Source organism: Alligator mississippiensis, chromosome 12 (assembly GCF_030867095.1).
Source record: "Alligator mississippiensis isolate rAllMis1 chromosome 12, rAllMis1, whole genome shotgun sequence".
NCBI classification, from domain to species: domain Eukaryota; kingdom Metazoa; phylum Chordata; order Crocodylia; family Alligatoridae; genus Alligator; species Alligator mississippiensis.
The window spans coordinates 60233454-60254185 of NC_081835.1; the positions used below are offsets into that span (position 1 = coordinate 60233454).

The window sequence follows — 20732 nt, forward strand, 5'->3', positions numbered from 1 at the left end:
CCTGCACCTACCATGAGTGTTTTTAATCTTCCAAGTATAAAGAGGCTCAGTTTGGCTCGGGTGATGGTAACATTCAGACGCTGAAGACTTGCCAGAAACCTACAATAAAGGAACAAAACTAAGTTGCTGTCTCTTCCATGATTAACTCAGATTTTTTAAGAATTCAACACTGTTGAAATAAACAGAGAAGAGTAGCAAAGAAGGCCTTGTCCTCCACTCCCTGTTCCCACACCTTCCCTTCCCTACTCAGCAAGCCTTGGTTGCTACCCACCCTCCCTTTATTACTTTGCTCCCTGGTAAAAAATCCCTCCCTGGCAAAGAATCATCAGAAGCTCCTCCTGCTGCCACTACCTCCTTTTTCAGTGGCCTCTCTGCTCCCTCCTTGTACCCACTCCTGCTGTTTTCAGCTTAATCCATCTCTTAAGTCATCTTATTCTTCCTATGACTTCCCTTCCCTCACCAGACTCACAGATGGAAGACAGCAACTTTATTTCAGCTGTCAAATTTTCTGAGTTTCCTTTAATGAACTGAAATACATCAATAATATTTGTTAGGATTAAAAGGTAAACTTTCTATTTAATGTTTCAATACTGTTTTTGAATATTTTATTCATTTTAAAGGTGACCTGCAAAAGGAAAAACGTTGTTGATGTCATTTCTGCTCTGTTGTGATGCATCAACACCTGACATTTTTATTCCTTGCCAAAAAAAAATGTGAAATTAGAACCGTCAGGTCACATCCAGCCTGTTTTTTTTACTGGAGGACTCAATATACACAACAGGATCACAGCATCACAAAATACCATACTGAAACCTGAGCAGGGAATGATGCTTCCTTCACTGTTTATAGCTCCAGTTCTGCCAACATCCATTTAACAAACTCCTAACAATCCCCCTGGGGAAAAACTGCTCTCCCAGGCCAACGCCCACCCACTCTTGCAACAAGGACTGAGAAGGCTGCCAGTTTCAGTGCCTGCACTCTACATAGGCAATATAGGAAACAACTTCTGATCAGTATTTGGCCAACACAGGTCTCTAATTCTTGGCCCTGAAATTAAAACCTTGAGTTGAGCTCAACAGTCATATAACTGCTTGACTGCAGGGCTGCTTGCTGACACCAATTTAATATCAATATGTCCAAGTACCAGCTCTGGGAACTACCAGTGTTAATGAAACACGCCTTCTAGCAGTTTCACACATAGGGTGCTCAAAACTCTCAGTCATGGAAAACAACTTGTCAAATGGCCCATCATTAAGAATTCTGAGAAAAAGAAGAGCTCTCTAGTGTAGACATCACATCTCCACAAGAGAACTGGAAAGCACAAATTGCTGATCCTAAGACTGTTAAGGTCAAAGTTTTAATGTACACTGAAACGGTGAACTGACCACTTGCCCTCCCACATACAGGAAGGTAGACCACAATGATCACAAAACAACCATCCTTAAAGCTGTCCAAATGGAAAATGAATAATGGGAAAAGCATTTTACAGCAAGAGAAGACTGAGAGGCCATCTTGTGGCTGCCTACAAACTCATCGTGGACAGGGTCAGCAGAGAATAGGGGATATTCTGGTTACCAGGGTGCCCCTCGGGGTTACCAGAAATAATGGCTACAAACTGAAGGAAAACAGATTTCAATTGGACATAAGGAAGAAATTCTTTATGGTAAGAATTGCCAGAATGTGGAATGGGCTTCCAAGGGAGGTAGCGCTTCCCCCTACCTTAGAGGTGTTCAAGAGATTAGACAGGTGCTCTTGCCTGCCTGGAGCAGGGGGTCGGACCCGATGATCTACCAGGTCCCTTCCGACTCTAGAAATCTATGAATCTACGTCTGTAAAGAGTTTAATACAACCCGGCTGACAAAAACCAGAAAGCGAACCCCATGTGAGCAGTCAGCTGGAGAATCAGGCAGCTAAACTGGGGGTTGGGGGGCAACCTGTGACATGTGCCACAAATGGTGCTAGCAGCTGTTGTTTGGAAAGGAATGGAACGGAAAGACTTACCCAATCGACCCGTGTGCACTGTTCGCTCGGACACATGTCACTATAATGCAGTCTTTCTGTCGGCCCTGGAACCCGTCCACTGTGTCAACTTCCCCGGCTCTAGCAAGGAAAGGAATGGAGAGCCATGTAATGACCTACCCACATGTCCTCAGCACTTCTAGGAAAGTTTAAACCTATTGAAATAAACCATGCTGTAAACTTCTGTTTCTGACCAATGAAGAGATGGAGCATCATGCACTGTCCTGAAAACATTCACCTTCATTTCCTGATGCCAAGATTATTACTGAAATGCCATTCAGATTCAGTATAGATTAGGAATCAATTTTACAAGTGTGCTCTTTATGCGCTACATTTGAAAGTATGTCTAAGTCTCTCTCAACAATGCAGTTGGTTCAAAAAACAATCACCCACAAAAATCCTTGCTTCTTTAGTAAGTTCTGTTTTTGAACAGCATAAGAGGCATGAACTAGAAAATGGTACCAAAGGACCTCACTAACAGAAGAGACTTGAATTCCTGTCTATACTTCTAACTGATGCAGCCAAGTGTCAGATTTTTCACAGCGTCAAGAAATACTAACTATAACAGTTTCTACCCTACTTAACATAGGAAAACCAAAAGGACTTCCATCTAAGGGGATATAGTCCCATTCAGAACCTGTGGAGCATTACCTGTCTTTTCCAAATTCTCTGTCCAGTTCTTGTTGAATTATCTTTTTCTGTGCATTGTAAGGGGTGATTATTCCAATGTTACGAGAACCAATATCCTTTCTTTTTTCTTTTATTGTTTTAATTAATTCCACCACCAGCTTCACTTCCTGGGGATTTGTAAAAGAACTGAACAAGAGATAGAAAAGATTCAATACATACATGTGTATTTCCCAGTGATCTTTCCAACACAATACTTCAGTGCAAGCCATGTGCTTTGATTTGCAATACCACTTCACGCTCTATACTTCTGCAGTTCCCTTAAGGTCTCAAAGCATTTTACAAGCAACCAGCAAGTTAGCGTTGCCATTGGGAAATATCTGCTGTGAAAGGTGGTGATGCTTTCATTATATGAGCTCTGAAAATTTTCCAGTATAATTCCTCTCTTAATTGGGGTGGGGGGGAAATACACACTAACTCTGCCCTCCAGCATCATAAATCACAGGATTATATGGTGAAGAGCAAGTCAGTGACATCATACAGACCTGGAGAACAGGTTCTAGGTTAAGCAACAACAGTTGGTATGAACTGACTGCTTGTAAGCCACCAAACCAAGGTGCCTGGGACCAAAAGTCCATGCTATCACAAACAGAATATTAATTAAAAACTTGCGCCCTTGAAAAGCAAGAGACAGCTGAGATGCCATCCCAAAGATGGAAATGAAGCAAGCACAGAGACAGACAAAACTGAGTTAAGTCCAGACAGATGCTGCTGAGTGTTTTGCACCATTTCACTTGTTCAAGTTAGCTGAAGCATGTGTAGATGAAACAAAGGCCCATCCCTCTTCAGAACTGAACTGATGTAACAACATCCCTTAGAAGAGAGTGCCGAAATCAGATATCAGAGGATTCAGCACAAACCATGGTTGAAAGAGCAAAGCAGCAGCAGACTATATGCATCACAGATTGGGCTGAATGGAGTCAGAGGAAAATTCAGAGATTTTCAGTGGAAACCCCCCCAGACTAACTGCAGGCAACAGAAGCTTTTTAAAGCTAAAAGATGACTGACATCAGACAGCCAGGAAAAGTCCCAGGGCTAAGAGACAGAAGAAGCTGATAGTCAGGGCCCCCTGCTCACATCCTTCAGTTGAAGACCTCTTATTACTTAACTGTGAATATTCTCCTGTAGGAAAAGCGATTTCTAAATGGGACATGAAAAGAAAAAAAAAGGAAAAAAATGGAAGTGTGTAGAGACATTCCTTCTCAGTTGGGAACAGACTCTTCATAAGTTCTCTTGTTCATTATCAGACAACTGTGCAGGTTGAACAATCTTGCATCAACTCACAATCACTTACATGTAAGCCATTTTATAAAGGCAAGATAAATGTGTTGATATCAGAGTGGTGATTCATCCCTGAGTAACTAAGTTTTATCATTTGTGAACGTCAGATAAGTCCAGCTTAGACTGGAGATTTGACTATGTTCCATCTATGAAAAAACATCTGCTGCAGTTAACCTCCTTAGTAGATTTAGGATTTGTTGGAGAAGGGAATGGAGAACTTACTCTTTATCCCGTTTCTCATGCCCATCCGCTACATCAAAGACCAGGTAGGGCTGAAATGGCCAATCTGAAGAACATCGGCTCTCCTCTGTTGCTCTATAAAAAAAAAAAAAAAAAAAACAAAAAACAAAAAAAAAAAAAAAAACACCATAATTATAATCAGGTGACCATAAAGTTTAGAGCACCGACACATCATTTATTCACCAAGGTTAACAAAAACCAGAGGTCTTTCAGCTTCTCATCTGGATTCCTTAGATCCAAGCATGGATTTGAGTTCTTGGTGACAAAGAATTATCCCAATATCACAGACAGCAAGCTAGTGAATTCATGCACCAAAGCCAAGAGCTAGAGAAAGAGGGGAACATAGGTCTTCACATTAGTTAAAAAAAAGGTTTTTCTTCTCTTACATAAAGAAATCTCCCACAAAAGCATAATTATTGAAATGGCAAACAAGTCCTGTTAGTTTACCATAAATACCCGCTTTTAAAAAGCTATCAGAATAGTACTCACCTGTCAGTCTTCAGAGTCTTCCCATAAACATAGTTGGATGGGAAGAGGCAGATGTCAGGATGCATCCTGTATTGCACAGTCAGCTGTACAACTGGTAGCTTCCCTATAACATTTTGCTGCACCTGTTCTTCCAGATGTTTGTGCAGGCGAGCCATCAAGGACTGATCATAGCCATAATCCTGAGCTTTCTGCCAGAGGGAAGACACAGGATTGAGTTTTGGAGAGTTAGGTGCATCTTTAATTTCATCACAGGCATTCCCAAATGGGCTTAAACTTGTGGTATTGGACATAGTTTTCACACCTTTACCTCACCGATGAGATGCTAAGTTTTAGAGCAATACAAATATTTACATTTTAGTTTTCAGTCTGTAGTTGTCAGTAAGTTTACCACATTACTTCAGCAGAATTTTAGCAACAGAGAACTGACCTTGAGGGTAAATGAGAAAAATGCCTAAACTAGTTTCCGATGCATAACAGCTATGTGCTGTATAAATTACTTACATTTACATTTTTTAAATTACCTGGATTAAATTAATAGGAATAGAAAAAAAATAAAATATGGCAAATTTGTTAAAAGAGAACAAACACCTTCAGTTCAGGTTCTTTTCTTAAATTTAGATTTACTTTGTAAATCAGCAGCTTTCATGAGATGTGCAAACAAAGCACTAAGCAAGTTCCTGTCAGCCTCAGCCAACAAGTACATCAGTTCTCTAGACGTATCAGCCCGTCAGTGTGATATTCAACACTACACAGTTTCTCTTCCCATGATTACTATGATAGAGTTAAATACTCTAACTAGTATCTGGAATATAAGACCTTCAAAGTGGGATCTTTTTAGCTTACTAGTCTTGACAGACCCACTGGCAGAAGGACGCAAGCAGTATGGATGCCTTCTGTTTTTATTTCTTTTCTCTCCCAGCTGTGCTGAGCTCTGGGTTGCTGCAGCTACAAGTTTATTGAGAACTGAGTTGGCTAGCTTAAAATAATTTCAGGTGGGTCTATGCACAGGTTACTGTCACATTTTTTATTGTATTCAGACATGCCCACAATAAGTTGACCAAGGTCACACTAAGTCTGTGGCAGTGCAGATTGTATGTGGGTCAGCTGAGGTCAGGGCCAATGCCCTCAACTACTGAACTATCCTTTTTCTCCGTATGTAGCATAAGCTCATAGGCTCCAACCTAGCCTTATATTAAGTACATCTGCAGCTTGTCTTACTAGTTTAACTGTATCTTCACTATTTCCATTATACAAAAGAAACAATACAATCTAAATACTTACCATAGATATTACAGTGGGAGGGAGTTGCTTGGGATCTCCAACAAGGACAAGTTTACTACAGCGATGTATCAGTGGAATGAGCGTTTCAACCTCGCATGCTTGTCCTGCCTTTCATATGTTCAAACAAGAAGAAATAAAGTTCCAATTATAAGCCAAGGGGAGGAAAGAAGAGAAGAAGCATTATATATTTTCCACTAACATATGCAGAGTAACTAAAACATTCATTTTTAAAAAGGTTGCCAAAAAAAGGGGAGGGAAAAAGAGATATTTTCCTTAAATTTTTTCAACAAGCAAATCCAAAATAAATTTTTTTTTCTTAATATCCAATTACTTCCAGAGCTCTCAAAACAGATATACAAATATAACCCGTCCATCTGGATGAATCCCTATGATAATAGCTACAGTTTACATTAACTCATTAAGATACCAGATACATGACTGAGATAATTGACTTAAAAGCATTTCACAAATATAGGATTTGTGGACGTAGGATTTCTCATAGGCATGGTAGAAAATGGATTTGAACAGTTCCTATTTATATGTAGGACCAAAGAAATCTACCCACAAAAACTGGCTAAGTAAGAGGGCGTGAAGCTTTCTATCCTCTGCAGAAGATGTGGCAATTTGGAGATCTAAGCCTGGCTCTGCCAGAGAGGAGAACAGATTCTGAGATGCCACAATAGTGTGCTTTGAGGAAAAAAGTGCAACGTAAGTAGTAAACTCATAAGGATGGATGTTTCACTGTCCTCTCAAATGTTTTGCTGTGGCCACTGCTAGGCAATTTAGTATTGTTGTAGTTTAATAGCTTTGCTGACCTCATCCACAATGACGCAACTGAAAGGGTCAAGTCCTTGCCGTCGAAAAGCAGACTCCAGCAGAAAACCTCCACTTGTGCTCAATGTGCAGCAGATGATGTGGGACTCCAAAATGATGCTACCCTGCACTTCCTGTGGACGTCCTCGAACCTTTGAGCAGAAGGACAGGACACAATGTCTCCGCTCATCTTTCCTTTAGTCAGTCATTGACAAATCTGTTTGCCTTTTTTGCTACCTAAGAGTCTAACCAATTTTAGCAGTTAAGAAGCCCAAGTATTAATTGTACAGTTATACTGAAGTTAGCTCCTTACAGCAAGATTAGTGCTCACACAAAGAAACTGAACATGAGGCAAAGTCTACCTGCCCAAATTTTTATGCTGACTTGACCTCCCAAGCACCGCAACATTTGCAAGATACAGGCTGCAATCTTAGCAAAAGTCTGTTTCTGTGCCTGTAGGCTACAGGGCAAAGATAGTTTGAATTAGTTAAGCAATCCATTAGCTCAATGGTTCTCAACCTTTTTAGATTCAAGACACCCCTCGGAAGATGCCAGTTCTTAGTTTTTACTATTTTAACTACAAATAAATAATAGAGCAATTCTGTTGCAAAACTCACAAAGACCACAACTATGGATTTCCATTTCAAATCTCTGGGTTTCTCTTGTGAATCATGTTTGCAAACTTAACAGTACTAACATTGCATGGCACTCCATGACACCTTTGAAAGGATCTCATGGCACCTCAGGGTGCTGTGGTACACTGGTTGAGAATGGCTACATTAGTCCAAGCCAAACTTCCTGCCAAGGAAAAAGTAAAGACTCATGGGCAGCTTATAGCTATCAGAGGTCAAACTACCACTAAAGCTTTGGACTTGTACTCTCAGCCACTTCAAGTCCAAACCACAGGCACTTCCACAGGAGATGAAAAGTTAACAATAAATATTTCAACTAAGGCTGTCTTAAAGAGTTGCCCCAGGCAAAAATTCCTACCTTCTTGAGTTGAGAAGCGAGCTCTTGCCTCTCTTTTGAAAGTCTGCCAATTTCATCATCCAACTGTTGGCTCTGGAGAAGAGAAAAAAAAATGAACTGAACCTTTGTTTCAAGCGTAATTAACAATGCATATTTGTTAAGGCCCTTTGTTCTCTTACACCCTCAAGGTTTTCTAAACATGATCAAACTTAGAGTCTTTTAAGAGCTAAATACATCTGGCCACGCTGATCACAGTTTCATAGAAAAGATACAAAATTGTGAGCTGTCTACAAGGCCATATGTTCAGGAGTCTGAGTATCTTAGGTTGAACTTCCTTTCTCCATACTGCTACGAACCACAATTTGTCATCAGTAAGCTGTAACTTGAGCATGGATACCAAGCATTTAATGAAACAACTGGGAGACTTATGCAGAGCTTAGGTTATGGTTTGTATGGGATGGTTTGGATAGTGACGATCCTGCCCCAGGCAGGGGCTTCAACTATGACTCTAAGGAACACCCATAAAGAAGTACTACAAACATGGTCACAAAGCTGTGTCATGTCCAGTCACTTGATCTATCTATTTCAAGCATTAAAGAAAGCTTAACACACACACACACACACACACACACACACACTTGAATGAATGAAAAGTTTCCAAATACCCTGATTAAGTTTAGTTAGAAAGGGGTATCACTTCCAGTTGACAACAACATTAGCAAAGGACTCTGAAAACTGCCATCTCCAAGTCTGCATGTTAACTTATGTCTATTTTTTACAGCTTCTTAATGATAGAGGAAAAGGCTTTTTGTGAGAGATTCTGGCCTATTCTAGTATAGTGTGTGAGAGTCATGGGATCATAGGAAATGAAAAGGAAAACGTTCTTCTACTCAAAATGAAGAAAGATATGCCAGACTCAGAAAGAAGGTTCTCTAGGTTCCATTTTGAGTACAGAAAAAGTTGCAAGGAATGAAATCCAAGTCAAACTACCTTCTCCCTCTTTTCACACCTATCCATGGCTCGTTGACGAGCGAGCATGTCCAACTCACGATCCAGAGCTTCTTTTCTCTTGTGAATATCTTGATCACGGCCAGAGTGCCCCCGGTCTACAAAAGAACATGAAAAACAAACAAGTCTAAAACTTGTGCTACAAAATCATACCAACCTCCTCCCACAGTTATGAAAAATAAGAGGAGTTTAAAGCACCTACTTTACTCATTACTATTTATGCTCCCAACTTGCCCCTAACCTAGGGCAATGAAAATGAACTTAGCATCTCTTGTTTACTAACCAGAATGCAGTGTCTGGATTTTAAATAAACTCTTTACTCATCAGGGGGGAAGGGAGGAAAAGGTGAAGGATTTTCCCTGGAACTTACTTTTATTTGTATAAAAAGTATACTTGCTTTAAAAAAAAAAATTAGTTTAGCCCAAACTTTGCTGACAGCACCCCTCAAAGGCCCAGAAAGGAAAGGGTTTGTGAAATACTTTGGGAAAATATATACTGTTCTATAAACATCTGCCATCACAAAGGCTCTCCCCCATGCAGTGGAACTAAGTACACAGCCCCATCAAATCTCAAAACCATCCCCTTATAAAGGCTAAAAAACCCCCAAATAAATAAACAAAACCTGCACTTTACTCACTCATTCTGTAGCTAACTTGACTATCCAAGCTGAATCTCAGGACATCAATGCTGATTGATTTTTGTGGACCCAGTCGCACTAGATTTATATCTCCACAGTTCCCTGTACAGAAACCACACTGTTAGAATCCTCTTAGACAGCACGTTTGAGAAATACATTTCAGAAGAACTAAAACCAATAATTAAATGGTTTTCAGAGTGTTCGAGTGATGTGGTAGCTGTAATAGTTAAAAAAAAAAAAGTGAGAGAGGCAAGGATTTTTGTGGGTGATACCTTTTATTGGATCAACTGCATGGCTAGGATGGACTGTAGGCAAGGTTCTGAATGCAACGTGTTCTTTTTCAGGTCACTTTGTCTAAGTCTATTCCAACCGTTCACTTGACTCAATAAAGGATATTACCCACAACAACCCTTGCCTCTATGGCAAGGGTTGTCAACTGGGGGTACATGTACCAGGGGTCCATGTCCGGCTGACGGGGGTACACTGACCCAAGAAGGTTGAAAAAGTCTGAATACCACAGAGCAGGGGGGTTTTCTACTATCAGGAGATTACTACAATTAATTCATACCTGTGTGAAGGCAGCTAGTAATTTAACAGATCTACGTTTCAGAAAAAAATGTGATCTATTTGCATATGTAATTGTTGCCTCATATAATACATGATCTGTTTTTTGTTCATTTAGGTAACGCATTCTTCAGCTTTGCTAGCCAAGTTTGCAATACTGCTATTTGAGAAAAGCTTTTCTTTTCCTGAAGCATATTTCTATTAGAAGCACATTTCTGTTAGAAGACTGCAAAAAAAAAAAAAAAAAAAATGCAGTGTACACGACTGTGGAATCAGCATCAGCTCTGCAGAAAAAAAACCTTCAGAACACTGTTGCCTAGTTTAGTCCTTGCCAAATTCACAACAAGCACAGACCCGTACAGGACAAAAAAAACAAGAAAGCAAATTAAACGTCAAAGCATATTGCAAGAGTTTTATCCTCAATTTGAGTTGCCTTTAAACTTAAAGCTAGCCACATTCCAGCAGCTTTCCTTTTTATATATATAAAACAAACAACCTTCCACCCCAAGTTTAGGGACATGCTTAACAAGCAGAGAACGAATATTAGCACAAAGGAAGAAAAAGAATTAGTGATGATGACTTAAAATTACAAAGTACAAGTACTTATTAATAAAGAATATAACCCATTGACAAACAATTTATGGCATGTGTTTTCTTGAGAAATATATGAAAACAACAAGCATGGAGCCTGAGCTGATACAAATTATACTCTTCAGAGAAAATGTAGCTTACTCTTTAGCCCCACAATACTGTAACTGTACACATGCTTTATCCATAATGTGATACTATGAAGAGAGCTGCCTCCTAGTTAACTTTCAAACGTTGCCCATTTATGAAAAGCTTTAAACATATGATCGGTTCATACCCAAGGGATTTTTTTTATTTTGACATTTTTCTTTGAATTCAAGGATGATCTTTTTCATGAGCTCGTCAACAGCAGCATTGGATGGTGCACAAACCAGAACACGATTTCGCTTGATCTTGGCATTCATATTTTGAGCTGGATTCTCCTTCCCAGACTTCTGTTGGTTAATTAACAAAGAAATCAAAACATGTTGTTGAGTCTAGTCTTTTCATTTCAAATGACCGACCAGTTGCACTTCTCTGAATCTGGTTGGCTTACTCAGAAACACGTTTCATTTCCAGTGTTGTAGCTAGCATCCAATGAAAACCTCATAGCCTCTTATGCCATATAACAAAAAGCTTTAAGTGAAAGAATTACATTTCCTAATGGCTACAACAACAAGTACCTCATTACAGTAATCATTCCATTTACTTTGGTAGATTATTGACTTGCTTTTGCTTTTTCGTTTGGGAAAGCAAACCAAGTACCCAAGGTGATTATAGTTCCATACTGCATACCTCATTTAGGATTCGGAACAGGAGTCCAACAATAGTTTTTGATTTCCCTGTACCAGGTGGTCCATGAATCAGGCAGATTCTAGGAAGCCCTGGGTGCTGCTTCACCATGGCATAAGCAGTTTCAATAGCTTTCTTCTGATCTTCATTGTATTCTTTATAGTATGATGTCTACAGGGGAAGAAAAAAAAAAAAGGAACACTGCATTACCAAATGAAATAATTTTCAGATGTTTCTCCTCATGTCTTCAGGATGGAGAGCCTCAAGGGTACACAAGTTATTGAGCCTGGATTTGCTTCTGTATACAAATGCCTGATCTGGAAGCTGCACGGAGAAGATTGTTTCCTCTCAAACCTATACTCCAAGTTACTTTTTTTTTTTAAACCAATAGTTCTCCACAGAAGAGTAGACAATTGAATGCTGCTTTGAGAGAGATACTAATACAATACTGCACTCTAAGTCATAACAATAAAGTCACCTAAACACATGTTCGACCTCTTTTATCTTTACCCCAAACTCATCAATGCCAACAAGCCAAGACAGAGTTTGAAACTGAAAGATGTTTTTTCAAACCTCACTCAGCTACCCAATACCACATTCAGTCAGGCCCTAACCTTTTATCTGACTTTTCTAAATTAAAATGCAAGAAGCCAGATAAAATAAAAGGTACAAATTGGCCTACTTTTCACACTTTCACTAGCATTACTATTTAACTTGTAGAGGACTCACAGTTCTCTCGGAAGCTGTACTCAAGTCTCTTGGACAGAAGTCATTATAATTTGGATGTACGATGGCTTTAGCTAGAGGACTCCTACCCAACAGTAGCAGACCTCTGAACTTTCGTTGTGTAGTCACTAGAGAGCTGACCACTTCACATTTCACCTGCTGATTTATGTAGGATGACAAATTGCCTCGTGTTTGGACAAAAAGATGACAAACAATATGCTGCTCATTTTGACCTGTAGAAAGAAAGGAGGAAAGAAAGTAAGTATCATAACAGTAAAAGGATCAATTCATAGTACATTGGGCTGTTAGGACCAGATGCTGCTTGATGCAAGAATACCAATAAGCCAGTCAACTGTGATTGTTATCTTTACCTCCATTGCTTTACTTTGTTTGGCAAGTAATAACATAGTCTACTCTTCTACCATTAAATTTTCCAATTGCAATGGTTACATTTCCTTTCAAACAGTTGATTTCTGAAACTCCATGCTCATCTTCGAAAAGATATTAATCATTAACCAGCTGAGTTCATGGGATTTGTGGGCACTCAGCATCTTGTATGTCTGGTCCCCCAAGTGCACACAGACCTTACTCACCATTAAGTTTTGGCTTGAAAGCAACTTTACCCAAGCAGTTTTAGATATTTGCTGTAACAAGCTTATAAAAACTACATGGGAGACATGCGTGGGTTTGACTCTTGGCCTATTATAGCTCTTGTAGCCATTTAACTTCTCAGTCAACTAAGAACAGAGCTGGATCATTCCAAAAGGAATCCCATTTTTATCACAGTAGCTAAAAACACGCCACTATGAAAAGAAGAAAACTTAAGTGTTAAAATATTATAAGGCACACTATTACAGAGAGAGGAACTGTTTTCTAGTGATTCCACAGATGTTTAGGAATAGTATCTGGAAGAAATCTGCAATGTCTAAATAAACCATCACCACCAGTAACAAAAAACAGCCATTTTCAAGTTTGAAACTACAAACCTAGGTGGAAGGTCTGATCAAATATTGACGGTGATGCTTGAATAAACGTTACAAACCATTCTGTTCGGAGACCGTTTCAATTTTAAAAGGGAACTCAATTTGCTATTCAGCCAACTAGATAACAAGTTTGGAGCAGAAGCTCTTGCTAAAATGGAATGCCAGAAAATAATACCAAGAAGTTAAACCTGCACCAAGAATGGACCCTGTGAAACATGCTGCTGGAAGAAATAAAATGACCTTACGTATCTCCTCCTGCAAAAAGCAGACGTTCATTTCCCAAAGGACTAATAATGCTGCACCTTCTCTTAACCAAGCTTGCTTACCCATTTCACGGAACGAGGTACGGGAGAAGCGGGTCACATGACCAACATGACGCACAGGACAGCAATCCATCTCGCTTTCCTCTGCCAAGGGGTTTTGTTTTTCACGCACAACCAAAAAAATCAAATCGTCCTCCTTTGGATGAAGCTGCTTGACCAGATCCCTCTCCCGAATGTAAACTACCAGGAATAATGTAAAAATTCAAGTAACAGCCATCTGCATGTGGATGACCTTGGAATTTTTAATTTATCGTGTGCACTTATGAATTGTGCACTAAGTGTTAAAGCACTAAAATTATTTAAGACCAGACTGTATAGAAAGCATGATCTGCCCAACCCCAAGGGAATCACAAGCCACAAAAGGAATCAATGCAAGGAATATAATTTAATTCTTGGTTCCCAATCCTGGATTTAGAATGCGTGAAACCAAAGCAAGACAAACTATTTCATTCCTTCTTATTAAGAAATCTGTTATCGAAACAAAATTCTAAGTGGACAAAATCCAACATATACAATATTCAAAAACCAACCATTACAGTGAATCATTTTGAAGCATAAAAAGATATGTTTTGCCATATATTTTCAGCCTTAGGGAATATTTTTAAATATATATTTAAAAATCAACAATACTCTCATATAAATTTGGGGTTTTGCATGTTCAATGTTAGCTTGTAAAGCAAGAACAAAAGCTTTTGCCATCTGCCATTGGAAAGGTTCATTTTTCCTGCCAATTTCTTTCTAGACATTTATACCTACGCTCACTATGTGTGAACAGGTATCAGGCCTGGCTCATTGCTTCAGCATGAATCAAGGCTTGAGGTGTGCATCTCTTCCACTTTTTTCTACTCCTCTAACTTGTAATTCATTAAGGCTTAACAACATTGTTCTTTTCCATCTCCCAAAGTAGCAAGGCTTCATAAATATTCTTACCTGTAAATTCAGCTTGATTCAAGTCAGCAGAGAACTTTTTTAAATGCAAATGATAAGCATTCTTCTCTTTAGCCTTCTGACTTTCTTGCCATTCTTGTGCCAGCTACACATAAAATGGAAAAAAAGGAGCAGAAACTTAACCTTTTCGCCTTTGCAAGTCACCTTGAAGGTGCATTGAATTGCTCTGCTGGAGTGAGTGGGAAAGGAGATGATGCAGGAAACAAAGCAAAAAAGATCCTCATTTTCTTGATCACTGAAGTGTTCTACAGTATTTTAGATCTTCAAACTTCTTGCTACAGAAACGTAAAGCGTTCTAAGATTTTCTTTTAAATCGTAATAGCATAGTGTTCTTAGAAATTGAGTTTAGAGGACATACAACATATAGTTGTCCCAAACTTCTCTATATTTGATGAATAACAGCCCGTTACAAAAGACAAAAAGTTGGGAGGGAAGGAGAAAGGAGGAAATAGTTTAAAGGCAAAAAAGGTAAATTACTTACCGTTTCAAAGGCATTTAGCATCATCAAGGGGAAAAACGTGTCAAAATAGTCATTGTATCCTTGGAACTTGACAGGAACAGATGCCACGATTGCCTGAAGGAGGTTATTTGGAGGTCCAAAACTGCCAAAGTTGGCAAATATCTCATAATTCCATTTCAGGACTTCTTTAACAAAAATAGTAGGATCACGCTGCACAGTGATAAGGGTATTTGACTGTGGAAAGTAAGAGACCCGTTTTTCTTGCCCTACACAAGTCTGAGAGGCAGGCCAACCCTGGAAATTTGAAACAGCTTTGGTCTGCATGTTCTGGGCACGGAGAACATTGCTGGAATTCTGGGGCCGAAGAATACTGTTGAAACTTGGGGTCTTGTACACCTGATTCTCTGATGATACAGCTTTTGGACTCACCGGCTTGGACGCTGCAGGTTTTACTGCATTCAATTTGTTTTTTGAAACCAGGGGAAATTTTGAACTCTTTTCAAGATCCTTAGTGAGACTGGCACTGCGCGAAGAGGAGTTTGAGCTGAAAATTTTGGTAGTGGGAGGTTTGGCAACCTTTGGTGGCAGAGGCTTGACAAAGAGATGATCTGATGAATCCATAAGAGAATGCTTACTACAATACTCCCCTGTTTTTTCCACCTTCTCTGTACAGTCTTTGTACTTACACATCACAATATTGGAAGGGTCATTCTGCAACAGGCTTTCAGCAGCATTTACTTCCATCTCTAGAGGCTCTTTACTAGGAAGTATAATAATGTTTTCCAGTTGGGAACACATTTCCATATCGACAGGGTCTGACTGAGTTAAAAATAAATCATCGTCATCATTTTCATTCAATTTAAACATGTTCTCTTTTAAATATGCCTCCTGACACTGAGGTGCTAACAGGGAAGTGCCCTGGACAATGCAGTCTTTTTCTGCAGATTCACTTTTGCCCTCTGCAGTTAAAGGGGAAGGGAAATACGGCAAAACAGGGACTGCTGAATTTTTGCCTTCTGTTTTAGAGGTGGACTCCGCAGAGGCAGGCATTTTAAACATAGGTACAGGCTGGACTTCCTCTCTCTCAGATGAGCAACTTTTCCTCATTTGTATTTTGTCCTGGGTAGAAAGATAACCAACCTGCTCAGCTGTTCTTTGATTGGTTCTTGAAGCAGAAGCCGAGTCAAACGCTGTAGGCTGCTGTATAGCAGCCATCGGGTCTGCCCTTTTAACTAGTCTTTTCTTTCTACTCTCAGAACTTCCAACCCGATTTTTCCCTCTGCCCTCTGGTTTGGGCCTCGTCTGCCTTAAGAACTGCAGATCTTGGGAAGCCAGCATTTTTTTATTATTTTTGATACGAAGATTCTGGGGATCAATTAATATAGTTTTTTGTTTCTGCGGAACTGTAACTGCTCCAGCAACTCTGCCATAGTTACGCAATTCGGCCATACTCTCTAAAGACCGCTGAGATAACTCAAAAGCTTTGCGGGGCGCCTTTTTCAAACCAAGTTTTTCTGCGGTTGACGTTGGTTTGGGACACTGGCGAACTTTCTTTGGAGGAACTACGGCAGGGGTTGACCTGCAGGGTTCAGTATTTTTACAACTGGCCTGAGGCAATTTTTTGTTTTGTGTAGTTTTAAGATTCATTTTTCTAGGACTCCTGCAGGCTGCTCTTGCCACTTTGGATTTTGCTAAACTTTTACTTGGACTTGCACTGCCTTTTTTAACAGCCAGCTTCTTAGCTAATGATGTTTTCGATTTAGATGTTCTGAGTTCTGTCAGGCCTGGTTTTTTTGTACCATGTTTAGCAACAGGATTTGCATAAGACCTCTCCACTTGATCCGCTGCATTTCTCTTTATAGCAAGTTCCTGACCAGTTAACTCGGATTTTATTTCAGCTGTACTAACTTTCTTCTGATAAAAAACAGAACTTATCTGCTTTTCAGCATCCTTGGCTGCTTGTTCAATGATGTCATCACTGATGTAATCTGTATCATAGCCCCATTCATTGGTCTCATCTTCCAACTGTAAATTATTTGAAGAACAGCTGCCTGCTGGCGGCACCTGCTCGCGGGCTTGATTCATGTTTTTGTCATCCATCTGAGAATCTTGCCAAACTGAAAAGACATCATCTTCAGTTTCAAACTCAAAATACTGAGATTCATATTCCTCGTATGGCAATGGGGAGCTATGACTCTTCATCTGCTCTTTCTTGCTCACACCATCAGAAACACAGGCAGACGTTAAAGGCTGCTTTTCTGGACATATGCTCTCATCTATTTTTTCAGTTTGTTTCTCAATAACTATTTTTTTTTCATCATCAGAAGATGAATCTGAAATGATAATGACTTGATTGCTGGGACAATCTGTATCGAATGAGGTCTCATTACTTGGGCCATTAGAGGAACATCTAACAGTACCTTTTACTTTCCTCATTACGTCAGGCAGACAATGCTGTGCTAAGATTTCTTGGCTCGAATCAAGAGAAAAATTGACACCTTTGGCATAGGCAGCTAAAGATAGTTTGTGAAGGTCTCTATCGAGCTGAGAGTCTGTTAAGGTCTTAGATCCAGAAATCCTATTCGCTAAATCACATGCAATCGCTTCTTTACTCTCATCATTTTTTCTCTCCAAAACCCCTTCTCTTTTAAAATACCTAGAAATTGTTAATGGCCTGTCTTCTGATTCTCTCTTAATTGAGTGTAGACTGATTTGAGGGGTATTACTGGGTCTCCCCCCTTCACTACTAGATACAGGTGGAATACTAACGCCCACTGAAATTTCATCCACGTGTAGTTTGCTCACAATTTGTTCTTTGCAGGCATCTTGCCTTGGGTGTAAATTGCCAAAATTAGATTGCTCTTGGTCTGAAGACACTGCATTCAAGTCTTTATTTAACAGATACTTTGACAAAGAACTTGATCTTCCTGCATGGGATATCTTTTTTGGCAAGTTACCTATAATCGCTGTACATGGAATATGGTTATCATCACCACCACCAACTTCATTTTTAGGCGAATCAACCTCTTTTTTAAAGAAACTTGAAAATTCTCGTTGTGCATTATTTTGTTCTTGCTTAGCAGAGAGAGGCTTGATCTGAACAATACCATGCAGGCCTCTGCCCTGCTGACTTTCAGGGACATTTAGAGTATGACAACTAATTGGCATTTCACCTTCACGCACAACATTCACTCCCAGATCTTTGCTACAATCTTCTTTTGAGAGCATGCTCTCAGGACGAGACTGTGGTTGGTCTGTTCCTGAATTTGGTGCATCGTTTGCTTTGTTTTTCTTCAAATGTGGTGATGACTTCATTAACTGCAATAATTTTGTGGCCAAATCACCTTTCTGTATGTTAGTTTTCAAATTGCTGAGTTTATCGTCATCTACCTTAAAACTTGAGCAGGCATTAAGGGAGAGACTGACAACTTTTTCATTGGAGTTGCAGATGACTTCAGAAGTAATACAAGGCTGAGCAGTCGGATATGCTGGCAACCTGGCTTCTGTTTTACAATTGGCTTCCAACACCCCACAACTTTTTAAATCAGAACAGTGGAGATCTGGGCTGCACCCCTGATTAATTAAGGTACTATTCTTGGCATAGTTCTCTACTTGGGGGTTATTTTCATTTTTCTGGATATCCCTGTATTTGTCTGTCGTTACAAAGCTAGTTTGACATTCATGCTCCACAGCTGACCCACTGAGTTCTTTTTTAACATTTGTCAAAAAGCAGTCGGTAGTTGCATAGGAATTGTAAGCAGATGGTATTTTATATTCCTCCTCCCAAGCATCTCCTCTTCTAGGGGAAGGACTCTGGGGACATACTTCATCTCTCCTACAAGCTGAAGAAAATGAGGGGCTGAAGTCATCCTTGGGATGTGTCTTCATTTTACATCTGTCATCAGATTTCCCTCTCTCTTGCTTCATAGGAACAGTGGATGAAGTTGTACAGATTGAGCTGTTCTCCAAAAGGGATGAAGAACTTATGGATTTGTCCTTTATACTTTTTATTACCTGCTTTAAACAGGTTTGTAATTCCTGGGTTTCCCGGCTGCTCAGGTGCCAACCCAGAGAGATGTTTCCACGGAGAAGGAGATTGAGTTTGTCTAGGTATTGCTTGCAAAGAGTTTGCTGCCCTATTTGGTATCCTTCTCGAAGAAGGCTGCGTATCAACTGAACACATGCATACTGTACTGAGTTAAAAGACTGAGAGGATATTGCTGGTGTTTTTTCGCCATGCCGCATAAATGCTACATTTGGGAGTTTAGAACATTTCACCATTGCTTCCACCCACTCTTGTGAGCTAATCCACAACAAATGCAGACATTTCTTATTTCTATGTAGCTCAATAATTGACACTAAAATCAGGATAAAAAATTCAGAGACTTTGTCACACTGCTGAACTCTTTCATTAAGAACAGCTTTGATTTCTGAGCAGAGATGGTGAATGACCTCTACAATGTAGGCTACTCCCAAGTCCTTGAGATCCATAAGTGACTGAACAAAAGGAATGAACCACAAAAATGTACTATTATGGACTCGCATATCTTGGCCAATATCGGACTGAAGCACATTGGCCAATGTCTGCATATCTTCATACATATTGGGGCAATAATCTGGACAAATGGCAGTCTTCCATCCAGCGTCCTGGGGAGGAAAAAAAATTGAAAGCCTTAGCATGAAGCACTGCATCATTTGTCTTGCTTTGTTATATCTTGTTTTTAAAACCAAAAGGTAACTTTCTTCCACAAAGGTTTGTCAAATAATTTGTAGGCACAATGATTTGGCACAATATTTCTGTTCAACCTTAAAATCAATTACTAATAATAGTATCTCCATGGTATATCGGATACCATAATGAAGTTCTAATCCTAAAGTGTCTAACCCTAAACCTACAAAAATGCTTCCCAAAGTCCCAAAGCACTAATCACTATGCTGATATGATCCTGCAGCTCCCACATGGTCAAATGAACTACATTTAAATTGATTAGAGACTTTCTACTATACATGAGAGATAACATTCATGACCTAAAAACAAAAATTCACTGAGATGCAGAAACAGTAAAGAATGCATACATTACCTATTGATCCATACAAGCATAAGACAAAACACTTATAGTTGATGGCATCCTTTAATATGCCCCAGGTATGGAATATTGAAATATTAAAACAATATATTTTTACACCTACAAAGCATTTGTAAAAGGTTAAAATATTTTCAAGTACAAACAGTTGCCTCCTAGTCCCCTTGCCAATTTTTTCATATTATTAAACAAAGGCCTAATTGTATAAAAAAATGCCTCTCCTGCAACAGCCAGCTGAAAGATAGGGGAAGTAACTGACTATCCAAGATAAACAGTGAAAATCACTACAAAAAAAAAAAGAACTTAAAAGCATAAAATTCCAAACAAAGTCTGTTTCAGTTAGTTTCCTTAGACCGCACTTGTAAAATAGGAGGTAATTTTTTTCTGATATAAATGTAACTTAAATTGAATGCCTAATTTAGAAAATAGCCAAGAAAAGAAAGATGTGCCTTTTATACCTTTTTGGGCTTTTCTGTGTTGTAATTATAGACAATCTGGCTGCAAGTAACTATATCCTCCCCGTACTCTGACTCCGGTTCAGTTTTGGGTCTAAAAAGAAATACAAGTTTTTTCAAATCATGTACAAATTACTCACAACTTGTGTAACGTGCAACTGGACAGGATAAAAAATTTGCTGCCTCAAACATAACGTTTTACTACTACATGATAAAAATGATAAAGTGTTTTGGGGAAAATATTTAATACTTCAAAAAGGATAACGTTTCTCTAGCCTGTGCATAAAAGAAAGGTGCCTACTTGTAGAGAACCCTTATTATTTAGTTGCAGACTTGACTGACAAGCTGAGAATTTAACAAGTGCCAAGAAGAAACACGACACCCAATAACTTTGATTTAGGCACAA

At 39.3% G+C, this 20732-nt stretch overlaps 1 protein-coding gene across 1 annotated transcript in view; it reads right to left on the reverse strand.

Annotated features, from left to right (window-relative positions):
* SETX (senataxin) overlaps positions 1-20732 on the reverse strand; it is a 42118-nt gene that overhangs the window by 5045 nt on the left and 16341 nt on the right. Inside the window, exons 8-24 of the mRNA XM_006259989.4 lie at positions 20330-20420; positions 14809-19434; positions 14310-14412; positions 13383-13559; positions 12077-12306; positions 11351-11518; positions 10854-11010; positions 9425-9526; positions 8770-8885; positions 7801-7872; positions 6813-6962; positions 5998-6105; positions 4717-4904; positions 4210-4302; positions 2671-2835; positions 2002-2100; positions 12-99 (exon numbers count right to left, since the gene is read on the reverse strand). Coding sequence (XP_006260051.3) covers positions 12-99; positions 2002-2100; positions 2671-2835; positions 4210-4302; positions 4717-4904; positions 5998-6105; positions 6813-6962; positions 7801-7872; positions 8770-8885; positions 9425-9526; positions 10854-11010; positions 11351-11518; positions 12077-12306; positions 13383-13559; positions 14310-14412; positions 14809-19434; positions 20330-20420 — 6733 coding nt within the window. The remainder of the gene's footprint in view (positions 1-11; positions 100-2001; positions 2101-2670; positions 2836-4209; positions 4303-4716; positions 4905-5997; positions 6106-6812; positions 6963-7800; positions 7873-8769; positions 8886-9424; positions 9527-10853; positions 11011-11350; positions 11519-12076; positions 12307-13382; positions 13560-14309; positions 14413-14808; positions 19435-20329; positions 20421-20732) is intronic.